The 23,883-nt window shown below is 48.2% G+C and overlaps 1 protein-coding gene across 2 annotated transcripts in view; it reads left to right on the forward strand.

Annotated features, from left to right (window-relative positions):
• LOC115322054 (SLIT-ROBO Rho GTPase-activating protein 3) overlaps positions 1 to 23,883 on the forward strand; it is a 120,473-nt gene continuing 96,590 nt past the window's right edge. The window contains exon 1 of one of the 2 annotated variants that reach the window (XM_040215513.3): positions 1 to 670. In XM_040215513.3, coding sequence (XP_040071447.1) covers positions 595 to 670 — 76 coding nt within the window. In that variant the 5' untranslated portion in view covers positions 1 to 594. The remainder of the gene's footprint in view (positions 671 to 23,883) is intronic. The other variant, XM_040215512.3, reaches the window with a different exon arrangement.

Here is a 23,883-nt window from a genome sequence, read left to right on the forward strand (position 1 = left end):
ATCACGTGGGTAATCCACATCCGGCGGCCCCTGCTGGCGAAACAATGGCTGCCGCCTGTGTACTGTGCCGCGCCTGATGACGACAGGACGCTCAGGCGTCGCGCTCTCGCTGGCATCGCTGGCGCCGCGCCGGCCCCACTGGACGGCTCCTACCGAGACGACCTCATTGCGAGTTTAATCCGAGCGCCCGCTTCAGTCGCCGACAGACGCGATTTCACTCGGGGACGCGCGAACGCGCGGAAACGCGCCACGGCGTCTCTGCTTCTGCAGCCGCTGCTGCTGTTGTGTTGTGGTTGTTGTGTCGCCATTCAGAGCGCGTGCTCGGTTCAGACTCTGTGTTGTTGGTGCCCCCCTGCGTGCTGTGATCACTGTGATGTCGTGTCGCGGGTGAACGTGATCGGTGAGCAGTACGGCCGCGTTGGGGAGAAAGGGAGCGTCGGCAACTTCCTGGCTCGCCGAGGGAGCGACAAAACGGATGCGACGACGAGTTCGCCCCGGCCCTCGGTTCATTTCCTGCTGGGTCGCCGCCACCGCCCCGACATCGTCGCCGCAGTAGCGACGCCCCGGCTGCCCTGATCCGTCGGCGTCGTCGTCATGTCGGCCGACTTCAAGAAACTGGCCGGCAAGCGGGAACGGGAGCTCCTGCTACTCTTCGACGGTCAAGTCAAAGGTAGGCCGAACTCGCTTTCCGTTAGCGCGCGCCGCTGTTTGAAAAAGTGACACCGTTCCGTTTGGCTCGCTTCGATTGTGATGCGATTCGTCTCACTTATTATAAAGCTTATCTATGATCGCTGACATCATGAGAACGGTAGTGCGGTCCTTCGGTTGTCCCCCCTCCAGCTGTTTTTTTTTAAACAATATCAACCCTTCCTCTTGTGATCACTGTGGCACGAGCAAACACACATGCCGATCCCTGTTTGTTGTGGTGGTTGGGAAGAAAGCTCTCCACGTCGCGACGTCGAGCGAGCGGAGTTCTATCGTTTGGCGTGTGTTCCGCGGACGGAGCACGCCACAAGTTTCTTTTCCACTTTGAGGGGCGCGCGCTGCGCGATAAAGCGAAAGCGTAGGCGCGCGGGATGCCGCCGCATTCTGTTCGTGCTGCCAACTTCGCAGACGGGGAGCGGGGATGGGACGCCGCTCGTCTGCCTCCTGACAGCATCCGTCGCGCCTCTTTTTCATCGTCTGCTTTTGTCCGCCGCCGCGATGGCTGTTCATCTGCGTGACGTCGACCTTGTCTTTCTTAAAAAGGATGCGCGTGCCGACGTTTCTTTCTTGTATGTTTTTTTTTCTTCGTGTGTTGGGTCTGACGTTGACACTACGCAATTAAAAGTGCACTCGACTGCTCCTAAAATTTTAACGGCTGGGGGGAGAAGTGCGTGTGACAACGTGCGCTACCGAAAGAGCGTCGCTGCGGTCGCAACTGCGCGATTGGTCAAACGCTCATTCTGACGTCTTTAGTAGGACGATTCATCGGCGCAAGGCTGTCAACTTTGCTGGGTTTCAGAACGCCGCGTTCTTTACACACGCCTTCGAGATTGTCGTTTCCAACCGATGACCAGTGGCCAGGAGTACGCATATCGAAGCGAGCAACTCTGCTTTATCAATATAGATCTTGTCAGAAATCTCTCGCGATTGCGTATGACCGACTCTTGATTTCTACTCGGGGACGGCAACTTGTGACATTTCAGAACTTAAGGGGGTCATGAAACGATTTTCCTACTTCTTCCTCCTTAGCTTTAATCCTCAACTAAAATGCGAAGTGTGAAATCACGTCGTCGTGACATTCTTCAGCACCGGCTCGATGACTCCTAGCTTCCACCGTGCTTTTTATGCACACTATATAGAACTTGTCATTATTCCCCAGTGACGATAAGTTCCGTCAGGGCACTCATTGGCCACAAACGCGAATCCAAATATTCGTCGACGGATTGATTGTTGACGAGCGGATACGTCCGACTGACGCAGTTCTCGTGTCCAATGCGTGAGCTGGGCTCGGCTGACATCAGGTTGGCACCGCTGACGCGCTTTGGGAACCGCGAATGTATAATAGTGAAAAGGCAAAGAGCTTCCGAAGGAAACAAGGTACAAAATAGTCCGCTATATTTTCGAATGTTCGTTCCGAAAAGCTGGCTTTTGACTTTCTACCCTCTTTCTTTTGGCCAACTAAACGATATGCGATTATTAAAGTCCCAATTTAAAATCATTCATCCCAGCCCACAAATCGTTTCATGGCCCCTTTAAGAGCGCGTGTGCATCGACACTCAACATGCGCGAGTTCAGAGGTTTGTTTGTCAACTTTGTTTAGAAAATGTGTTTTGCCTTTTTTTTTTTTTTTAATATAGAACCGCATGTTGTTAGGTTAGTTATTGGAAAAATGATGAGGAGGGGGGGGGGGGGGGGGGCGAGAACTACTGACCAACTCGCCTGTCGATTTCTGAAACTTTCCAGTATCGCTTTAGTGAGAAGTTGGCGCCACTCAGTTTGTGTCCGCCGTTCCGCAGCGAAAGACGAGCGTCAACAACCCTTTTCGCCTTCCGCGGTGGACGGGAAACAGAAGGAGCGCTGTCTAAACAGAATGAAACCGCTTTTTTCTTTTTTTTCTTATTTTTTTCCTTCGTGCTGTGCGCACGAGCATTCCTTGTTACGCTACGCATGAATGGTGCGGTTCAGGGCCTTCGGGTGTAAAAACAGAATCCACCCCGCAACGAATGAAATGGAATTTACGGCGCATTCATAACGAACCGCAATCAACGAGTAAAGGAAGTGCTTGAAAGTAGTATACGATGACCCTTAAAACGATTATTATCAACAGGAGAATAACAAAGCCGGGTTTAGCGCTTTGCTTGTGTAGGAACAACCCTCGGATGAGTGTATCTTCCACGTTTATCAGTCGTATCAATTTCAGGGAGTACGAGACTGCCCTAGCTTAGTTAGAAGTACATCTAAAGGGTACTTCAATGAAGTACAAATGTAAATGAGACTTGATGTACTTTAAGTAAAGCATAAAGTACACTGGATGCAACGTACTTGGAAGGAAAGTACTATAAATGCAATGTACTTTCAAAGTAAAGTACAAGTATTTTAACACAATCTTTCATGATGCCCTTTCATTCCCCTATACAGTGATTTCTTTAACTGGTATGCATTGCACAGGACAGGCACGTAACCAGGATTTTGTTTCGGAGAAGGCCCGCCCATGACAAAATGCTGTATGAGGGGGAGGGGGGAGAGGAGGACCCAGCAAAACGGAAGATTACGGGGGGGGGGGGGGGGGCGGGCCCCATGCCCCCCCCCCTCCTAACTACGTGCCTGGCGCAGGGGTACTAGGCTGCATAATTTATTTTCAAAACAGCGGCGAATATTTGATAAAGTCAAGTGGCCACAGAGTAGTTATTTTCAGAAATGGAGCCAAAGTCAGAGGTCCCTCTTCTGAATTTGGCGCCCCTTGCACTGGATTGTTGCACCCAAGGGGGTTACATGTACTTGGAGAGAGCATGACGTCGGCCCCGTAGCTTCCGCAAGAAATCCCCTCATAGAGGAGTGTTCTCTCTTTGTGCAAGAGAGCTGGTGATAATTGATCATAATGTGACACCTGAGATTGGGGTGCGAAAAAATTAAGGAACTTTCACATAGAAGGAAAAGACGAAAGAAAATGTCTCAAAAACATTGTAACGTTCTCCACTGTTTTTTTTTTTTTTTTGCTTCGATTTGAAAATTTAGTTTTTCCGCACCACAGTCTCAGGTGCTACATTATGATTAATTTTGCTCTCCTAATATTTTGAACCTCCTCGCTTGCGCTGACCGACCGAAAAGTAGCGAGAGTTTAAAAAGCTACGGGAAAGCCGCCCCCAGAACTAACAGAGCGATGCGTCGTCTGCTCACGTTTCTGGTGAGAGTAGAATATCCCTCCCAGTATTTCTTCGGAGTTGACAAAGCATCATTTCGTGGTACAAATTTAACAAAACCAAATTTGGGGAATGTACTTTGAAGTCGGGTATTGTACTTTCCTCGGAAAGTACCAGAAAAAAAAAAAAAAAAAAAAAAAAAAAACTTTAAGTAAAGTACAAGTACATACTCACTGAATGTACTTCAAATAAAGTACAAGTTTCCTAAGGCTACTTGAAGTAGTACTTTAAGTACAATGTACTTAAAGTACTTCCCAACGCTGGGACTATACGTGCCTAAAAGTTATTTTACAGTGTGTTGACTATCTCTACGGTGTACGGATTATACGAGGATTTTGTTTCTGTAGATGGTTCATTATGACTAGCCGTGAGGAATTGTGGGATTTACAAAGGGTGTTATTGATGATCTATATATGATGCAGGCTTCTTTGTGAGCTAATAAAAAAACGTATTTGTCAAGATATTTCTGAGAATGATTTACGTGCTGTCAGACACCAGGTGCTGACTATGCACCGGCTGTGGACTGTCTAACAAAGAAAATATTCATTTCTCAACAGCAAATTGGCTTAGAGGGGCAAAGGGAGGAATAAAAATTTCGGTTCCTACTCTAGGTGGCGCAAGCTAACGCCCGTTATAAAGGGTAAAGGCAATTAGCATTCATCCGAAACTGGCCGGATCATAAATCCGGAAAATGCTGAGGTGGGGGGCCTGACAAAAAAAGTTCTTTGGACTGACAATTTGGTCTTCAAAGACAGGTGTTGGGTACATAGAAAGGGAAATCGGAATCAGTATACATTACAAAATAGTAAAAAAAAGACACCTTTTGATGGGACTTTCCTATGAATTAATCGGTGACCTTTATTCGCTCGATTAATCGGTCTTATGTGGAGGCTGGTGGGATTGTTAAAGTATTGCGTAATTATAAGTACAACGGTATAACATAACCCATTATGAATATAAGGTTATTCGTTTGCGGACCAGAATTGTTTGGATTCGTGTAGTCATTGATGCAGGAACATGACGTTTTAATGAAGCTATTTTTTTTTTTATCGGGTTGGTTGGCATGCATTTAAAGGCCAATTGACCGAGGGCGGGGCAGGAAATAAGTGTGCTCAGCTATTTGACTGGTTACAAGGTACACAGCGTTTTCTGTGGCATTTTACGAGTGAAGGCTGTCCCCCGAGTATACACCATTCCAGCTTTTTATCACCCTGGCACAAAATGCCGAGTCACTAAGCCCTGGATGCATGCGCGACGTCATGGTAATTCGCAGAGGTGGTGCGGGTAGCACCATGTTTTACTGATCGTATTCTCCTTACAATGCAGGGAGTACAGCGACGTTGAAAACGGGGGGCCAATATGACGAAATACTTATGCCCCAGCGAGAGAAATCTACTGCAACGTTTAGACAAGTTGATCTCCGTTGGGTGTACAAGTTGTGCGACACTGGTCTTTCAAGAGAATAGAAAGAACGGCAGGCTTATTATAATAACGAGGTTTTGCGGACGAGATATAAGAACGGCAGGCTTATTATAATAACGAGGTTTTGCGGACGAGATATACGTCCGAGTTAAAATAAATGATCTATGTTACTGATGATCACAACAAATAACTGTACTCGCAAAGATAACGAAGAGTCGCCGTGACAGCTCGGCAGAATGTCCTTTTCGACCGATTAATCGGTTACAGAAATTATCTTCGACTATCGCTTTAATTGATTACTCGGTAATTAATCGATTGATTTCTAGGCCCCACTTATTATTGATCGAGGAATCTCATTTATGTGATAAAAAAAGATGTTCGCATTCATTAAAGAGGGGGGGGGGGGGGGGGGGCGACGTTTCAGCGTTCGAGTGCCACCGTTTAATAAACCTAATTGTTACAAAAAAAATTTATTAAAAATAAATTAGACCATTTAGTAACGTGCGTGATCGAAAGCGCCCCTGTGGTCGGCCTTCCACGATTGACCGACAGCAAAGGTCTTCAATTTTGACGCTGTTGGCATGTGTTGCTTTCAAGCTTCCACCATGCTCATTACAAACACCATCCAACTTGTTGTTCGCAAGGTATAATGACGTCATGAGAGGGAACCAGCTCCAGGCGAGCAAAATGGAATATTTGTAGGTCGCATTTCGAACTTGCGTCACTACGCTTAACTGAAGTCGCTAGATTCTGGGAAAGTGGCGCCATTGCCTTACCTGCCTGCTAGCCGAACACACAGAAATGCTAACATACAAACGACCAAACCATTGCAAGGCGATTGGCTAACCGGTCTCCGTTGCTATGGCAATCGCCATTTCGGCCCCTTCGAGGCTTTCAGGGCGTTCGTCCTAATCCAGTCGCACCAAGATCACCACGGAGCATCGTCGTATACTGAGGGCGTTCCTCGTCAATATAAGCGTCTTTGGCACTGCGTATGCAATCAACCTATCAGTCATACGCAGAAAATGTTTTTACTGTATACTTTTGGGGGTGATAAATTTATTTTTCGGTCTGTGTAAACGTACTAAACTGTTCAGAAAAAAAAGTAGACATGATCCAAAATAAATCGGAGAGACCAGGTGACGCATTTCAAGAAGCTTTCGCAAAAAAAAAAAAAAAAAAAAAAGCAGCCCTCGTTAGAATATTTTTTAATCTGGACACAAAAAAGTGCGTCTATACGCTTTATGCATGTTGTTGCAAACATTAATAGTGAAAAAAAAATATAAGCACGAAAAACAAAGCCATAAAATAGCTATCGCTCACTTGAATACGTTCTACAGTAGTTGTTGTTAACGATATAAATAAACACCTTGGAGGTCGGCTGTTATGTCTATAAAAACAACGACTGAATTACGTTTTGATCAACATAAAGCAGGAAACTAAAGACAGTGTCGTCAAAATAACTTTTCATGAATCTAAGTCTTCGGGAGAATGATCCTGGTGAGAATAAGCCCAAAAGATCGAAATGAGTTTGCAGAAAACTCAAATCTCTGAACTGAAACTGGTACGTGGTTGAACTTCATACACTATAAACCCCGAGACTAAGTCGTCCCTCCTCTCTAAGTTTTTGTCTATCGATTTTTTTTTTTCTGAAGAGAAAGTTATAAATTACTATCTATATTTGCCTCGCAAAAAAAAAAAGAAAAAAAAAGTTACCTGATTTTTGGGGATGGTCGGGAGACCCAGAGTGATCAGTGCAAGGACGCGTTTAGTTCTCTGCTTAGAATTAATAAACATGATCGATTAATTATAAGTAATTATAGGGGCGTCATTCCGCTAACATTAGCGGCTGTGTGACGCCCTGTGCCGCTTTTTCGTGATAGGGAGTAGGTGGTTTTTGCGCTGCGGCAAGTATCGATGCACGCGCGAAGGCGCCGGCGGAGTGTCGGATACCGCTGTGGCTACTAACGGAGTCTTTCCGTTAAACGCCCGAAAACACTGGTCACTGAATGTCAGGGAGGCTCGAGGCCGGGTTCGCTGCCCAACGTTATCGGCACATTCATCGGCAGCGTGTTGCGGCTGTGCAGTTTGGCGTGTTTCACTGTCGCTCAGGAAACGGGGTCATTGCACCGCGCGTCGTCGTCGAAGTGGGGGGAGGGAGCTACGACTGCCTCGACCACTGTACGGGGACGCGATGGATGACTTGATGGCTTCGGCGGATGCAAAATCATTGGCCACGCATCGCCAAGAGCGGGGCTATGATAGCGGAACGCGCAAGACGCCGAGCAGCAACCGCTTGATGCGTAGAGTGAGTCTGCGGAGAAGAAAAAGTGAAGCCGTCTGTTGCCGAGAAAGGAGGGGTGGCAGGGGTGAAATCGGTACTGCTACGGTGAAGGTGATTAGTTCGACACGGAAGTGTACCAATTCCAATCTTTTTTTTTGTGTGTGTTTTTTTTAGAGCAGCGTGCACTCTGTTGTACTTCGTTTCACCGTAAGTCGGAGGATTGGCTCAGCCGACGCTTGAGCCAATCGGGCCAGTCAGTATAGCGTCAAAAGCGCTGCGTCATGACGTGCATTGTGTATTCGTGCGTAGTGGACGGCTAAATCAATGGAGCGGGGCGAGTTGGTTCGTGGTATAAGTTCTGGAAAACAGTGCACAAATAACAAAGACGTGGAAGCTTGTGTGGACGGGACAAGCGCTGGTGTCAGCGCTCCTGTGTCTGTGTGTCTTGTGCGCAGCGTTTCACTTTACGACGCACTCCGGTGGACGCTAGGAACCATTCTAGCCAATCCCGCGCTGTGCGTGGGTCACGTGACGGCGCGCGTCGCTAGGCCACTCCCGAAGGCCACGTGACGACGCGCGTCGCTACGCCATTCCCGAAGGCCACGTGACGACGCGCGTCGCTACGCCACTCCTGAAGGCCACGTGACGACGCGCGTCGCTACCCCACTCCTGAAGGCGACGTGACGACGCGCGTCGCTACGCCAGTTCCGAAGGTCACGTGATACACGGAAGTGTATTGACTTTAATAACAGGTAGCGAGCGTCCTGTGCTGTCCATTTTGAGGGTGAAACGGAACCTTTGACTGTGCTCACTGACTCATGGCAAAACGAAGTAACAAATGTATGCTAGATCTGTCTTCTTTTTTACTTTTTTTTTTTTTTTCACCCGGGAGGGTGGGGAAACAGAAGAACAGGACAAGACGAAGCTCCAAAACTAGAGATTCATGTTGTCCTGTCCTTCGGTTTTCCCCACTTTCAAAGGTAAGAACAAGTCAGTTTTTAGTTTAAAATTAAAACAGCGCAAAGGACGAGATAAAGACAGACACGGCGCAGTTCTAAATAACCAGCTCGGTTGCATCCTTGCATTCATTTCGTTAGTATTTTTTCCTGATTTCGGAAAATCTTAATGTGTATATGTTTGCTCACGATGGTTTGATCGATAGATAAAAATACCGCTGCATTTCTAAAATAGAGTCGGCTTGCAAGGAAGCCGCGATATCAGGCATTTATCAGCTTTCTACAAAACGACCGTCGACAAAACGTTGCAACGCTCCCAGAAAAAAAAGAAAAAGAAAAACCTTGTTGATAAGATGATTTTTGATGGTGCGAATGTTTGCAATATCGTTCTTCAAGGTCAGTTGACTTTACCTTCCCCGATTGGCAATTAAAGGGGAGGTCGTTCCCTGGATGACTGCCAGGCAAGCCAATATGCGCCAGCGCTCGACACCTGTGGACAAAGGTGCCGATTTTCCGGTTGCCACTTCGAGGCCCGATATACACGTACCACCCCAATATTTGCTAAGTCCTCAACCCAAAGTGCGGTCTCCTCAGCCGAGCACGCGTATGCTCGTCGAATCGGACACGCGCCATACTCACGAGCCCCCCCCCCCTCCTTTTTTTTTCTTTTTTTCTTTTTCTTGATAAGGTGTACTTGATGTGCACATTCCATTTCATTCATTGTACCTTTATATCGCCCTCGGGTTGCTTCACGCGAAGACAATCGACAATTTTCATCGCGTGTTTTTTTTTTTTAACTTACTTTCACGGCTACGTCATTAGACCGTCAGGCGCTACGAAAATGTGATTCGCTCGAGAAATTTGGCGAGCGAACCTGCCGTGGCAGCTTCCCGCCGCTATGTGCCGTCGATTTCGCAGGAGTCAACTCTGATCTCGTGACCACACCCTCGTTTATCGACGATAGAGTTTTAGAATAGTGGGCCGCATCGCTTTGGGTCCCCCGAGAGTTGCCGGGGAACCAAAGCGGTGGTGCCGTCTACCCTAAAACTTTCTTACGTACGTTGGGGAACATACTCGGCCAATGCTACGTGCGCGAGCCCCGCAAACCCCCTCGCAAAACAAACAAAACGAAGAAGAAATCTCGAAGACCGAGTGACATTCAAAGGGGGCTTCGTGTCTTCTTCACTCATATAGATGTATTGTTTTCCTTCGCAAAATAAACCGTAATATTTATTTTTTCTTTCGTGTTTTGGAGTTAATTGACTCGCGGACAGAAACTTTTTGCAGTCCTCGCTGGTATGCATCCTTACGTGTTTGTCGATGCCCGACCACGGCAGCTAAAATAGGGCCGTGCGTCCATGCAGGGTTCGCGATACAGGGGCCTAGGAAGAAAACACGCGGAGCTCGGCGCTGTGTAATTTGCGGCCGCCGGCGCGGTTGCGCTTGTTTCTGCGGCGGTTAATGAGTGCGGACCGCTGACGCGCGCGAGCAGGGCTGGCGGCACTGCGTGTTCGCCGAGGGCGAGTCAGACGCTTCTGGCGCCGTGGGAACATCGGGGGCCCGATGCCGGGACCCCGTGTGGTGGCAATCCCCCCGTCCTCCCCGACCGTGAGTCAGCAACGGCGCAGCACTGACGCACTCCCCGCACGAACGTCTGCGCGGCGGCCTCCCCTTCTGCGCATGCGGCCCGTGGCGCAAGCCGGGAGGGAGGGAGCCTGCAATGCCCGCTGGGGCTCGAGGACCAGCTGCGGGCTCTTGCTGGGCGCCCACGTGGGCGGGGAGAGGGTGGGGCTCGCTCACTCCCCGAGGCGCATATGGAGGCTAACTAAACGGCAGAGAAAAAGTAAGAAAAAAGAAAACAATTGAGTGACGTAAAATGCGCGGGTAGAAGACATGAATGGCCATCCATTAGTTCCTTCATACACACGCGCGCTTTTGCTTGAGTGGTGACATCTCAGCCATTTTTTTCCCCAATCTTTTTTTTTTCGTTTTGAAATGCGTGCAATCCGGTGTCAGCTCGAGCGCGTAGCTTTGGCTAATTCATGGGCGCCATTTTACCGACCAAGTCACGCACCGAGTGCGCGAGAGCATTACGCTCTGGCACATTCAGGGCAGCAATGGATGTCTTCACTCTGAGACAGACAGACATGTAGGCACCGTAGCCACTCCAGGAAACTGGACGGCACCTAGCGGCTAGAACCGAAAGCTGTGGCATGCAGCAGGTTTGCTCGCCAGCCTCTTCGAGCGATTCAGATACGCGCTGAAGATCGCCATTATAGGCCCCGTTTCAGAAAATTTACTTGATCTTACTCCAGTGTTAGTCCCTGACGAAACGAGTGCGGCAGGGCGCTTCTTTCGAGAGCCAGGCGCTCCGTGCCTTCCGTCGTGCTTACGCTGTGCTCAAGACGCCGAAGCATCGTCGAAGGTAGGAAGCTAAAGGCGGGTACTGCCGTTTGGTCATCCTGTCAGTTGCGCACTCGAGAACCTGTAACTCGCGTCGCTGTGTCGTCCTATTGGTCTGCCCACCTATTATTCGTATCGGAGCTTCGCCTTCTGCACGTCCCTGCGCGCGGTCTCGTCTGCTCCTCACATTAATATGTATATGAAGCAAACATGCTTGGCACATGTGTGACGCGTGTCGGCGGACCATTCTCTCCGTCGTGTCTCTCTGTGTCTAATTCGTGCGATGGATAACTGCCGCTTAACGAAGCAACATCCGGACAAAGTTTTTTCCCGCGAATCCTGTTTCGTTTTGGAAGTTTTCCAAGATGTGCGGCAAGTGGAACCGCATAGCCGCGAGTCTAACTGCTCTATATCTGCCGAAGCCACCGCGCGGCCACTCAAATTTAGATTAGTCCGTACGCCTTTCCTCCTGGCTGTATCACTCGTAAAGATTAGAGAGACCGTCGCTCGATATTTCCTCTCCCCAGTGTTCGTAGTTTACGACAGCCCACCACCACCACCACAAAAGGACCGCATGGAAGTTCCTCGTTTGCTGGTTCCACAAGGGAGCAGTGAAAAGTCTCCGGACTATAGATAGGAAACGGGCAATGAACCGGCACCCCCCGAATATCGCTTTGGGCGATCGATGGAACTTGTAATGTGGCTGGTGCGCCTAATTATCTCTGTTATGTTCATGTCTGCAATACGATGCATTTTGTTTTTCTATTGCGTGTATATTGCGCATATTGTGTCTGCTACTGCCGATGGGGCTTAGGGCACGCCAAGCCGCTATTCTCCTCTTACGTTCCACCGCGAGTCTTGAATTTAATAATAATAATAATAATAATGTTCATTTACCCATCCAGACTAGAGAAATAGGAGGTGAATACGGGCACTTCAAAGCCAATGAAGGCATGTGCGATGACACCCTAATAAAAACAAATAAAAAACAAAGACATACGTGTCTCTCTATAGTACAAAGTTATAGTAAAATGTACACAATATGCTGAAACGAATACAAAGATCGAATTAGCACCAAACTATCACCTCACAAAGGTCTACACACACATCGTGAAAAGGCAGTTAGCTAGTGTCCAAACTCATACACTTGAGTTTTTTTTTTTTTTTTTTGAGCGTCTTCGATGCTGTAATATGGTAAATAGAGTCCGGGAGGGCGTTGAACAAACGCGGGACATGGTATCCACGCATACATTCGCCATATCGCGTCGAACAATGCTTCCCTTCGAAACAGGAGCAGCGTCGCACTGTGCGGGATGGAATCGCTTACTTTTTGAAGTCCCAGTTCCAAAAGTAACGAAGCGCAACGGTCTGAATAAAAAGAGAACGAAGATTCGGTAGTTTATACGACTTTCAAAGATGTCAGCACTGATAGACAAATCTGCATTATATGTACCGCCATTGTTAGTATACCCTTAGGTAAAATGTTATTTTTTTCTTGCCACCGACTTGAGCAGTTGCCATACACTGTACGCCATAATCGAAGTACACTGTAAGCACGCGCGTAAACAATTAACAATCGAAGACCGACAGGCAGAAAAACTCGAGTGTTATAATAGAGCGTACAGGCTATAAATCGTGGTTTACTCTGCAGATAAGACACGTGCGTGTTCAAAGACATATCATAACCAAAGTGGACGCCCAGGTACTTGACATGATCAACTGACTCGATGGACGTGGGCTAACGCGTCTCAGCTCGGAGCGTGCACGGAGCTAAAGCTTGCGCTGCACAACCTCCTGGGTTCGATCCCTACACCCCGCCCGTTTGGATCTGGATGAGTTTCGTACCGGCACGGGTTCATGTACTCACCACTGTGTGGTGCACGTTAAAGACCCCAGGTTAGCGGTTGTACTGCACTGGCTAAATTTCTTACCAACAGCTGAGACACAGGTCACCCTTTGAGGCGTACTAACATCAAGGTTGTATAAACATACATGCAACACAATTTTTTTTTTCCGATGGATGCACAGTGACACGGGTTGCAGCTTGATGAGTGGAGGAACAACTCATTAACAAAAGGATTAAAGCGCAAAGGTGAAAGAATGAAACCTTGAGGAACCCCCGCCTTTAAAGAAGAGCTTCTAAAGGTCCTAGATTAATTAGGCACGGTCAGATTGGAGGCTTTTTTTAGTAAAGAATAAAATGGACCGCGAAAAACTAGATGTTGTAATTTTCTTAGAAGGAATTGGTGGCTAACAGCATCAAAAGCCTTAGATACATCAAGCATGAGCGCATGAAGGAACATATTTGTATCAAATTGGTTGCGTATGAATAGTCACAGAAATCATCCAGAGCTGGTGGGGTGTCTCGTCCAGTAATAAAACTGTGTTGGGTTCAAATAAATATTCCATGTTTACCCATAAAACTGTTCATCGACTGAAAAAGATATTTTTCAGGTCATTTTCAATTTTGGATCGTATTCCTTCTTTAAAAAGAGGACGTACCATGGCTACTTTGAGGTCAAGGGGTATGGTACCACACGTAATGAACCCATTTAGCACAGCTAAAGAACATTCTTAATCTTTGTGAAATTTGTTTGTAGTTCATAAGTGCGAATGCCATCAACCCCGTGTGACCTATTTGGTTTGAAACCAAACAGTAGAGGATGAAGATCTGTGTCCTCTGACGCACTCACCCCCTTTGGCCTTTGGCTTTGACAGTGAACCTTTGGCTCACTGTCAAAAGTTTCACGCGTGAAACTTTTGACAGTGAGCCAAAGGTTTCTTCAATAGTTTGATCAATAAAATAAACACGTAGTACCAGTGCATCGAAATTGATGAATTAAGGACAATTCTTAGGTTTATGTTATTGGGAGACTTTCGACACCGATTCCACAGATATCATTTTCCTTATCTTTATCCTTATCTAAGATATTGGTGTGTTCGATGTGTTACTGCTCTTTTGAACACATATAGGCCATAAATAAGCGCCGAAATTTCGTTGTAGTATCCCTTTAAAGGTCGTTAGGTTACATACAGTTGAAAAGTTAACGTCTATGGTCTAAACGATCTTTGCAATGTCCTACAGGGAATTAATCCGTAAGACAGGTGAGCTTTCAGCTTTCCTTGCATAGATTTGTGTTTTTTTGTTCAAATGTCCTCGTACTACTTCTCTTTTCCCTTGCTTCTTGCAGTCCAGAAGAGTTCACGATTGGCACGCGAGATCGTCGTTAAAAAGCAGCTTAGGAAGTGCGTCGACAAGGTTGAGGCCTTTCAGCCGTCGACGGCAAACCTATCCGTTGCTCCTTGAGATCGACCGAAGCCAATCTTACAAGGAGCAAAGCGACACCGTCAGGTTTGTCTTTCTTCTTGGGAAGACGCCGGATGGAAAGAAGGTGGGATGTTTTGAACTGGGAGAGACCGATCTTTCAAGCTAAGTCACAAAGTACCCTGCCAAGGTTTCCCTTTGGAGTGAATGGTACTTTATGAATTACTATATTATTGGGGAGGAGATCGAACAGTCACGGCTCTAGCGGTACGCTTCAGCTGTGGGGACAACAAACCAAATTTTGTTGTTAGCTTTTGATCAGAGGTATCGAAGATGACAATTCGAAGGCCGCTCCTCGTGCGACCGAAGCACTGGTCAAACCGAAGCGCACGTGCCCAGACCGTGCTAGGCGAGCTCCAGGTTTATTGTTATGCTGTGTTAGTAAACACCGGATTGTGGGGACAACAAACTCGATAAAGCGCCCCCTATAGTTTGATCTCCTGCCCAATATTAGGTAAGCGATGCTGTTGATCTTGATCATTAAGTTCAGCTTGAAGCAGGTGGATTGTGTTGGCCCGCTCCCTTTCCGTGGCCTGTGGCGCTCCGACCTCCCCTCCTATTCCCTAGCTTTGTCACTTCTTTTTGAGCTTTGACTTCCGCCTGGAGTCGTATTGCGCATTGAGAAAAGTAACAGACTCTTCCACGTCTTGGACGGTAGTCCGCAGCCATTCCACCGTAGGTTTCAATGCCAAAAAAATACGTGGACTTTTGCGAGAAGTGTTCAAAGTATGTCTGCTTTTGAGCACAACAACAGCCTGTCTAGCTTTTCGTTGGCAGAAGCGAGTTGTACCGAGAAACGGCCCGGGTCCTCTTGGTAGGCAGCTTCCCCATTTCCCTAACCTGTACGGCTGTCTTTGCTACGGCAGATCTTGCGGCGCCATTTCCCCTCCTTACATGCTCCCATCGTCGTAAAGGTAATCTCTGTAAATGCCGGCACATTGTCAGAAATGTAAGGCGTTGTGACGATCCACGCGTGTCATAAATCTGCCATCCGCCGACACGCAAATACACCACATATATATGAAGCGGGCACATGCTGAGGTACAACGAACAGGGTGTCCTGCAACCGGGAAAACCTGGAATTGCCAGGGAAATTTTAATTATTGGGAGAAATGAGGGAATTGTCAGGGATATTGTCAAAAAGCGAGCCCAGTCAGGGAAAATGAGCCGGAAACGCCATCGAGTGCCCTGAGCAAAGACTTGAGGACTTGGGGGCAGAAAAACTGGCAATAAATTCTGCTTAGAGCGGAGCGTGGGCTCTGCTCACCCGATGTAGAGTGTGCTACCCGATGCAAAGGGGACAGCCGACAAATCCAGTCCAAACCTTGAATTGGATTGGATTGAGGGCACGACGCTAGGCTTGATACAATTAGAGCGACTAGATTTAGTAACAAATGGGAAAACCGCAGACCCTAATCCGATCTAACAGTGTGCATCTGGCTATGGTGCCTGGAACGCGTCTCCGACTGGTGTGTTTACCGCGCCCAAAAAAGTGGTCTCTCGACTTCCGCCTGATGACGTCATAGAAGTGTCATGCTGTCGCCGGTTGCGATCCTGGCGGCGTCCCAACAGTTGTTGTATACGCGAACTCAACTCTGTGACGTCACGGCGCGGTGGTGGCGCGTCGGGCGCACTTCCGGTCTGGGGCTGTGGGCAGAAGTCCCCATGCCAGACGTGTATTCCTGCGTTGTTTTGAAAGGAACAAGACAAGAACCTGCCTTCTCGTCAAAACGCCGCGACTGGGGCCGTACCAAAAGAGTCGAGAAAGGTTTGAAGGTCAGTTTTCACGTGCTAGGTTCGTCCGAGAACGTGCATATGCGCCGTGAAAAGGGAAAAACAGACGCCGTCGTGGACAACGATTGCTTGGGCGGGAAGCCCTTTGGGTTGAATTCACGGATACTTGTGGTCATCAGATTTATTTGTTTTGTTCCAACATGAACGCCAGAAAACCGTCAAGTTGTGCGGACCACCTGCGGACTACGGTCAGTGCGTAAGTTCAAACGGCCGCCTGATCGTTCGAACTGTCGTCTGCTCGTTCAAACGTTTCTGCTTGTCGTCTGCTCTCTTAGACGACGCCGGCCCGTAGTCCAAATGCTGGCCCGGTACTTGCGATAAGAAGTAAGTGCAGGCCTCGAAAGACTAAGTTTGAAGGTTGGTAAGCAAGCTCGATGTAAACAGTAGATACAAGGAGATGTAGATCATTGTTACCAGTGACCATCACCGGCTTGTTATGGCTAATTCACTTAATCCGATTCTGCTTGCGATTTTTAGTATCGAGGTCGACCATCCCAGCTGCGGTTCACGCTTTTGCAGCTCGAGCGGCGTCGCAACTGAAAATTGCGAGCGAAATCTCATCATGCGAATCAGGCTTTAGCGTACATATACTTCGGCGTCCACGCGCAATGAGTGGCCACATGTCATATTATTCACGCGAAGTTTTGCGGTGTACCGAGCCTCGGTAATTTCGCTGACGCCGCTCAAATAGTCAGACATCGCCGGGAAGACGTTGAATCAACAATTCGAAAGCGAAAAAGGGCAGGGGGACTCACACCGACGCCGACAACATCGCATTTCAATGGTTTGTTTATGTGTGAAGGCGAGCTTCTAGCCCACACCCCCATCGCGCATGCGCGACGCCGGTGGCGTCCGCTAGGGGCGCTCCGGTTTGTTTGTAAACATGAGTTGGTGTATAAGTGGCAGACGCCTGTTCTGCTGCAGGTCGCTCTCTACTGTGACAGTCCACGGAAGCTGCAGCAGCCGGAAGTTGGGACGCCGTGACGAACGCGACACTCGCGTTCGCTCGTGCTTTTCGCCAGCATTTCTACGGCCAACCGCCAGGATCGCGACAGGCAGCAGCATGACACTCCGGCTTCTGTGACGTCATTTGTTGCCACTTGGGGACCACTTTTGATGTATGGGCGGGATAGGACGCTAAACACACCAGTCGGAGACGCGCTTCAGGCACCATAATCTGGCGGCCATGCTGCCATCCGGTTATTGACGTGCGTGGTTGAGCGTCGTGTTTTCATCGTGTTTCCGGAAGTGGCCTCTTCACTGACGATGTCGGCGGCAAGAAAGTGCTCGTTTAATCCGGACTGGTCGAACCCGAATATTTCGCAATATGCAAGTTGGACTAAGCCCGTGTAAAATGATATTCACAGTGCTCTATGCCCAATGCCTTGTGTTGAAATGGGCTTATATATTCAACCGCCTCTTCAGTGATAAGGGAATTTCATCTGAAATTGTCAGGGAAAACCTGGAAAAGTCAGGGAATTTCCAAACAATAAGTTGCTAGACACCCTGAACGAAGTTGGTTTACTGATGACAACGAGAAGAAAGGGGAAACAGTGGGAAATGAGAAAGTACGGGCTCACCGGAAACGATCTTGTAGAGAAAGTACCGCACCACCATGCATAAAAGCAGGAGGGTAACGATAGTGACAACTGATATAGGTCATGCACGAGGGTTAGATGTGGCTCACGGGCAGAACCCCGCTATCGGCCCAGCGCTCGTATAGTGTGGTAATGGCGGCGTTCGAGGCCATGTCGGAGATTTTTCGTAGGTGTTGTACCGACCAGGAGACAGGGATCTGATCCCCTGCTGCCGAGAGAACGTCGTCGACGACCTCGACATCCCGTATACTGCAGGCAGAGAGAAGGCCTCTGGGATCGAGTTTTTAGGAGAATATTGGGGATCGATGGAGACCATCGTATGGGCCCCCGACGTGCGCAAGCTCTTCATTCCAGGCGATTCTCGTCTCTGCTCACGCGCAACGGTCCTACCTGTATACTGTGGGCAAAACGCAGACTCGTCTGCAAACAGCGCGAATACCTGCAGAGCGGACGAGGAGGCTGCAGACGGCGAGGCCGAGTGCCGTCATCCCCTTCCGCAACTTGGTCTCTTTCACGCTGGAGCGTAAGTGTACGTGGCATGGTATTTGGACGACGCTAAAAAGGACGGCGGCAAGAAAACGCGTGGGAGGGAAGTCGTTGGAGCTTTTAATTCTTCAGCGTCAAGTTTGTCACGACGCGCGACCTCATCGACGTGGGCGTCTTTGGAACCGCGGGACAGTGAAGAGCCGCGCAAATGAAACTTTTTTTTTTTTTCATTCCGTTCGCTTTAGTTCACTTAATCACTTCGGTTGCGCGACAGGTCATTGACCTTTTAAGCTCCACAGCGTTCCCGTTCTTCAACGAAGGCTTCGCGTGAATTTGCCGTTGCCCATTTCGGTCACTTCGGTGATGCAATTCAGATGGTCAGTATATGGCACTTGGTATCCGGTACACGAGAAGGGGGCAGTTCGTTTCTTAGGGCTTCGCTATCAGAGGGGCTAAGAAGAAATTCTAAAATATCGTATTCAAAGAATAGGGAGTTTTCGTACATGGTTTTCGCCGTCCCACAACTTTCTCCGCAACCTGCTACGATACTGGGAAGCGTGTATCCGTGTGCCTGGATGCACAGCGGGGCAGGGAGAGAAAAAAAAAGAGGGAGAGGAGGAAAGAAAGAGAGAAGAATACCGCGATTGACTGACGCGGTCACGTGGTACGCCTGCGCTACGGGCTCTTCTAAACTACGTGCAGCCCCCCTCCACCCCCGCTACCGCCGCTGAGCACCGGAACTCTACAGTCAAGGCCATCGCCGCGCAGGCGCAGTAGCGGCTTCTATTTATCGCTAGTGTGCGCTAAAATTGCGCGCGTTATTCTAAAACGCCTTTGCAATTAAAATAATTGGTAAAAAAAATTGGTGTTAGTGGTTAGACAGCGGGTGTTTACGAGCCCCCAGGCTATGTCGACATTTTTACTCGCTGTAGGTGCGACATTTAGCCAGTGGAGCACCACTGCTGGGATGTTTAGACTGCGTCACGCAGTAACACGACCTTGCGCCGGTACGGTAGTCGTCCAGATTGAGACGGCGAAGGCTGGGATTAATAAGCGTACAGTTGGTTGACCTTGATTGAAAACAAGCAGCCCGAAGGCAACGGACAAAGAAAAGGCAGAGCCGTTTATACTGAGAGAGTTCGGCCAATGGGCGGAGCTTGTTGCCCTCCAGAACGAGCGGAATTTACGATAACACAAAATGGCGTTACTTCTTTGTCGTCTTTATTGCCGAGAAATCGCATAAAGTTTCAATGAGCCTGGGCCCCAAAATGGCGGACGGAAGCAGTCATTCCCCGGTTGTCAGACTACGCTGATGTGGTTGCCAGGCTGTCGAAATCTCCTTAAGAACACCAAACTCTCTCAGTATAAACGGCTCTGAGAAAAGGGGAGCAACAGCGCTGTGGTGTTCGTCTCATCTTCCTGTTTGTCTTTTAATGTTTTTTTTTTTTTTTTTAGATCGGGTGGAGCGCGTGGGCGGTTAGCGTACAACGCAGACGGTGACCTTGGAGATGTGCCACGCGCCCCTGACCGTCATAATTAGGGTTTCGTATTTTCGCTATTCTTTTTTTTACAAATTCCTGACTTATTTATTGGGTTTATAAGTTATAACCCCCCCCCCCCCCCCCCCTTATTGGTGTTTTTCGATGTCTTAATTTCTATGCCGGAGAGAAATCGGTGTTCATCGGTCTTGTGTTGTATAGCGACTGTATAATTACCGGAGAAAATATTATAATGTATGAGTTATGCGTTATAATATTTTCCCTAGTGATGTTGGTAGAGAGAAGGGAACGGGGTAAGGAATCTGGTTTCGATAGAAAGGAACAAATACAAGGACAATTCAGTGGAACTGTGTTCCGGGTCATCGAGAAAAAGAAAAAAGAAGTACGGTAGAAACAAATTTTTCGTAAATCTGGCGTTTTTTTTTTATTATTTCTTTATTTTTGAGGACAGTTTAAATTAGCGTTTTTTCGGTTATCACCGATTCAGAGAAAGCCGGCTCGGGGGTTAATTTCCGGCATTTATTGGTATATACCGAAAGCACGGAAGCCACGTGTTAAGACGTTTGCGGTGTTTGCAGTCGGGGCACGGTGTCCTCCCATCCAAGAGGGTGGTGGAAGGACGAATTCCGGAACATTAATTATCGTCAAGGCCGCGATGAGTTCGGTCTTTCAAGGCTGGTGCATTGGTTGGTGTGTCAGCAACGTTCGGCGATTAAAAGCGTTGGTGTGCTCGCATTTCGCGATCGGCCAAACCTAACTGTGACGTTCTTATCTGAATTCATTTTTCTTTCATCGACGGAAATTGGGGTATTGTCAGAGCGTCAACTGCGGGCTGGAGAATAAAAATCGAGATGATAGAAATCGCGATTTAAATCAGTCCGGTTTCAATCGGATCTTTTCGGCCACAAGAATACATTTTTTTTTATTTATTTACTATAACGATAACAATCCCTGGAGTAGAAAAACAACAGACAAACAGAAATCTCCAAACACAGCTACAAACTAAAACGCGATTGAAAAAAAAAAAAAAAAGAAAAAAAAAAAAAGAAGGAAGAAGCCACTTGGTTTTGGTATCGAACCAGGGACATCTCCATTTCCAGTGGAGCGCTGTACCAGCTGGGCTAACCAGGAGTTCGACGTCAGCAGTCTAACACCAACAAGGGCCAACGGCCCGCATTTTTAGGTTATGAAGCAGTTACAATAAATGCAAAGTCGAGCTCGCTTGCATTTTTGCATTAATTGCAATTACGTCATTTTTTATTCACCGTTTTTTTTTTATGATGTGATGCTTTTTATGTGCATTTGGTTTCTATATTAATCGAAGGATCATCCATCAAGAAAGCGTTATATCGGGCAGAATGCGAGGCGGCGATCGTTCCGATTAGAGTAACTGTCTATGCGGAGCAGCGTATCGCAATGGTGCTTCCAGGGCGGCCATGTTGGATCCAAGGCCGCGCACTGCGGGAAGCGACCGTCGCTTCTGCGGAAGACCAGGAGGCACGGACGTCGTGGCTGTGGCGGCGTGCTGCGGCCTGAGGAACATGGCCGTCGTACCGCCACCTGTCTCCCGTTTTTCTCTATGCCCTCGGTAGAAGGTGGTAGTCGACGAAAACGTCGTCCCTTCGCGAGCCGCATAGCTGCTGGTTGTTGTCTGGTCCGAGGTTCCCGGATGTGCCCAGTGGCGTATCACTCCGCGAACGCCGAAGACGCGAGCAACGCGATCGTCCTCCGGTAAACCTTGGTGGATCTAGGGAGCCTTCACATGAAGGCACCCTAGGTGGGTCTAACCTCTTAAAAAAAAAAAAAAAAAAAAAAAAAAAAATCGCCGACGTCGGAGTTTGCGCTGACAGCGTCGCCCAAGTGTACCGTTCGAGCGAGGGTGGCCAGTCGAGAAACGTCCGTTTTCTAGCAGCCCGACGACGCAGAGCACAGCGCTGGTCCGGAAACCAAATAGGTCCGTCTCGCGGTGATGCGAACCGAAGCCAAACTTCGTTCCGTATGCGGCAGAACCCGATTGACCGCGTCGTTGCTATGCCTCGCCAAATGTGTGACGACATGCTTTTTTTCTTTATTATTATTTTTTGTGTTTGTCCAGTTTCATTATGCGGCGCTGGGAGCGTGTGACGTCGTAAATATTGTTGCGTTGTAGCTCGGAAACCGATTGACCACGCCGTCCTTCCTCGCGCAAAAAACGTGACGTTAGGTTTTTTTTTTTTTTTTTTTAGGCGTGACTTGCTCGTGTTGCGTACACGCGGTTTCCGGCGGACGAACGGGATGTCTAACTTTCCCCAAACGTTAAAGGGACTCTCAGGTCAATTTTTGTCTTCAAGAAAACAATTAAACATTGTTTTAACTGTGTTTAGGAACGTTCTCCGCGCAATATCCGAATTTTTCATCCTCCTCCACGCGAGAAATTGGATTTTAAACTCTTCCCGAAACGCGTCCTCAAAAAACGACATTTTGTTGGCAACATTGGCAACCGCGGAAGCTCTGGGAATGCGGTATTGTGTATGAGATCAGAAATCCAGGCAGGTTTAGAGATACAGCAAAAGGAGTGTGGGTAGCTTGGCATTGGCGGCACATGGGAATACACCAAATGAGGGAGTACAGGGGGATATGGGTTGGGCATTTTTCGAGAGTAGAGAAGCGATCAGGTAAAGTAAAATTTGAACAAAGACTAGCTGAAATTTAGGATACACGGTGGGCAGCGAAAGTTTACAGGTATCTATATATGAAAAGCCTAAACACTAAATGGACAAACCGAACCCGCAAGCTGAGATCTAAATACATTCAACGAGATGGAGCCGATCAAAGCATATCAGTAGAAAAAGGGAACTGAGAGGGAATTGGTGGGAAGAGAGAATGCAGGGGAAATCAGCTTTAACAATATACAGGGCACAAAAACAAGAAATAAAGAAAGAACAGTTCTAGGATAATTCATTGGGGAACTATTTGTTGTTTGAAGCTAGAACAGGGGTGCTAAGAACGAAAACATATAGGGCTAAATTCCAGGAAATTGACACTCTATATGCAACATATGCAACCGCGAAAGGGAAACTGTAGAACATGTAACTTTAAGGTGCAAGGGGCTTCATCCCACCCTCTTGGTGGGATGACTACGGATTTGGAGGGGGCACTGGGATTTGCAGAGATGGATGGACAAATGGATGGGGAAAGAATTGTGGTTGCTTAGAGGAGATTGGGAGATTGGTGGAAAAGATCTAGAGAGGGGTAAGAAAATACATATAAAAATAAGCTGTGGAAATGCTTTAAAAGAGGCGGGGGAGTTGTTTTAGAACAAAATTTAGACAAATTTTCAAAATGGAAGGGATGATGAAATATTACGCTAGGCGGCGCAAGCTGCCGCCCGTTACAAAGTGTATAGGCATCCATCCATCCATGTATCTGACGTAACATCAGGTAAAGAGCCGCGTGTGGGTGCCTCTCGACTGGTGTACTGTAACTTTTCGTTTTTTATTCGTTTACCCTCGTTGCTCTGTCAGACTAGACCTTCGTGGATATGGGGGGACTTTTGTTGTGCGGTTGGTTGAAACAACCCTCGGACTGCAGACAAACGATCTCCTGTCGCCGTGTGAAATAGAGTCGAGCTGTCCGCGTGCGAATGTGGCCCCGACCTGTCAGCTTCCTGATTGGTTTCACATTCGCAGCATAAATATATTTTGAAAATACAACTGTCCCTCTAGCATAAAATTTTCATGATCTCGCAAGACGTGTAAATAGTCTAAACGTTTCAATTCACAATGGTATTCGTATGCAAGATGGTTTCGGTTTCGGTTGTGCCGCATAGACATTTCTGTCTGTCTGTCTGTCTGTCTGTCTGTCTGTCTGTCTGTCTGTCTGTCTGTCTGTCTGTCTGTCTGTCTGTCTGTCTGTCTGTCTGTCTGTCTGTCTGTCTGTCTGTCTGTCTGTCTGTCTGTCTGTCTGCGTGCGTGCGTGCGTGCGTGCGTGCGTGCGTGCGTGCGTGCGTGCGTGCGTGCGTGCGTGCGTGCGTGCGTGCGTGCGTGCGTGCGTGCGTGCGTGCGTGCGTGCGTGCGTGCGTGCGTGCGTGCGTGCGTGCGTGCGTGCGTGCGTGCGTGCGTGCGTGCGTGCGTGCGTGCGTGCGTGCGTGCGTGCGTGCGTGCGTGCGTGCGTGCGTGCGTGCGTGTGTGTGTGTGTGTGTGTGTGTGTGTGTGTGTGTGTGTGTGTGTGTG

The sequence above is a fragment of the Ixodes scapularis genome, unplaced genomic scaffold (assembly GCF_016920785.2).
Source record: "Ixodes scapularis isolate PalLabHiFi unplaced genomic scaffold, ASM1692078v2 PGA_scaffold8__174_contigs__length_109621045, whole genome shotgun sequence".
NCBI lineage: Eukaryota > Metazoa > Arthropoda > Arachnida > Ixodida > Ixodidae > Ixodes > Ixodes scapularis.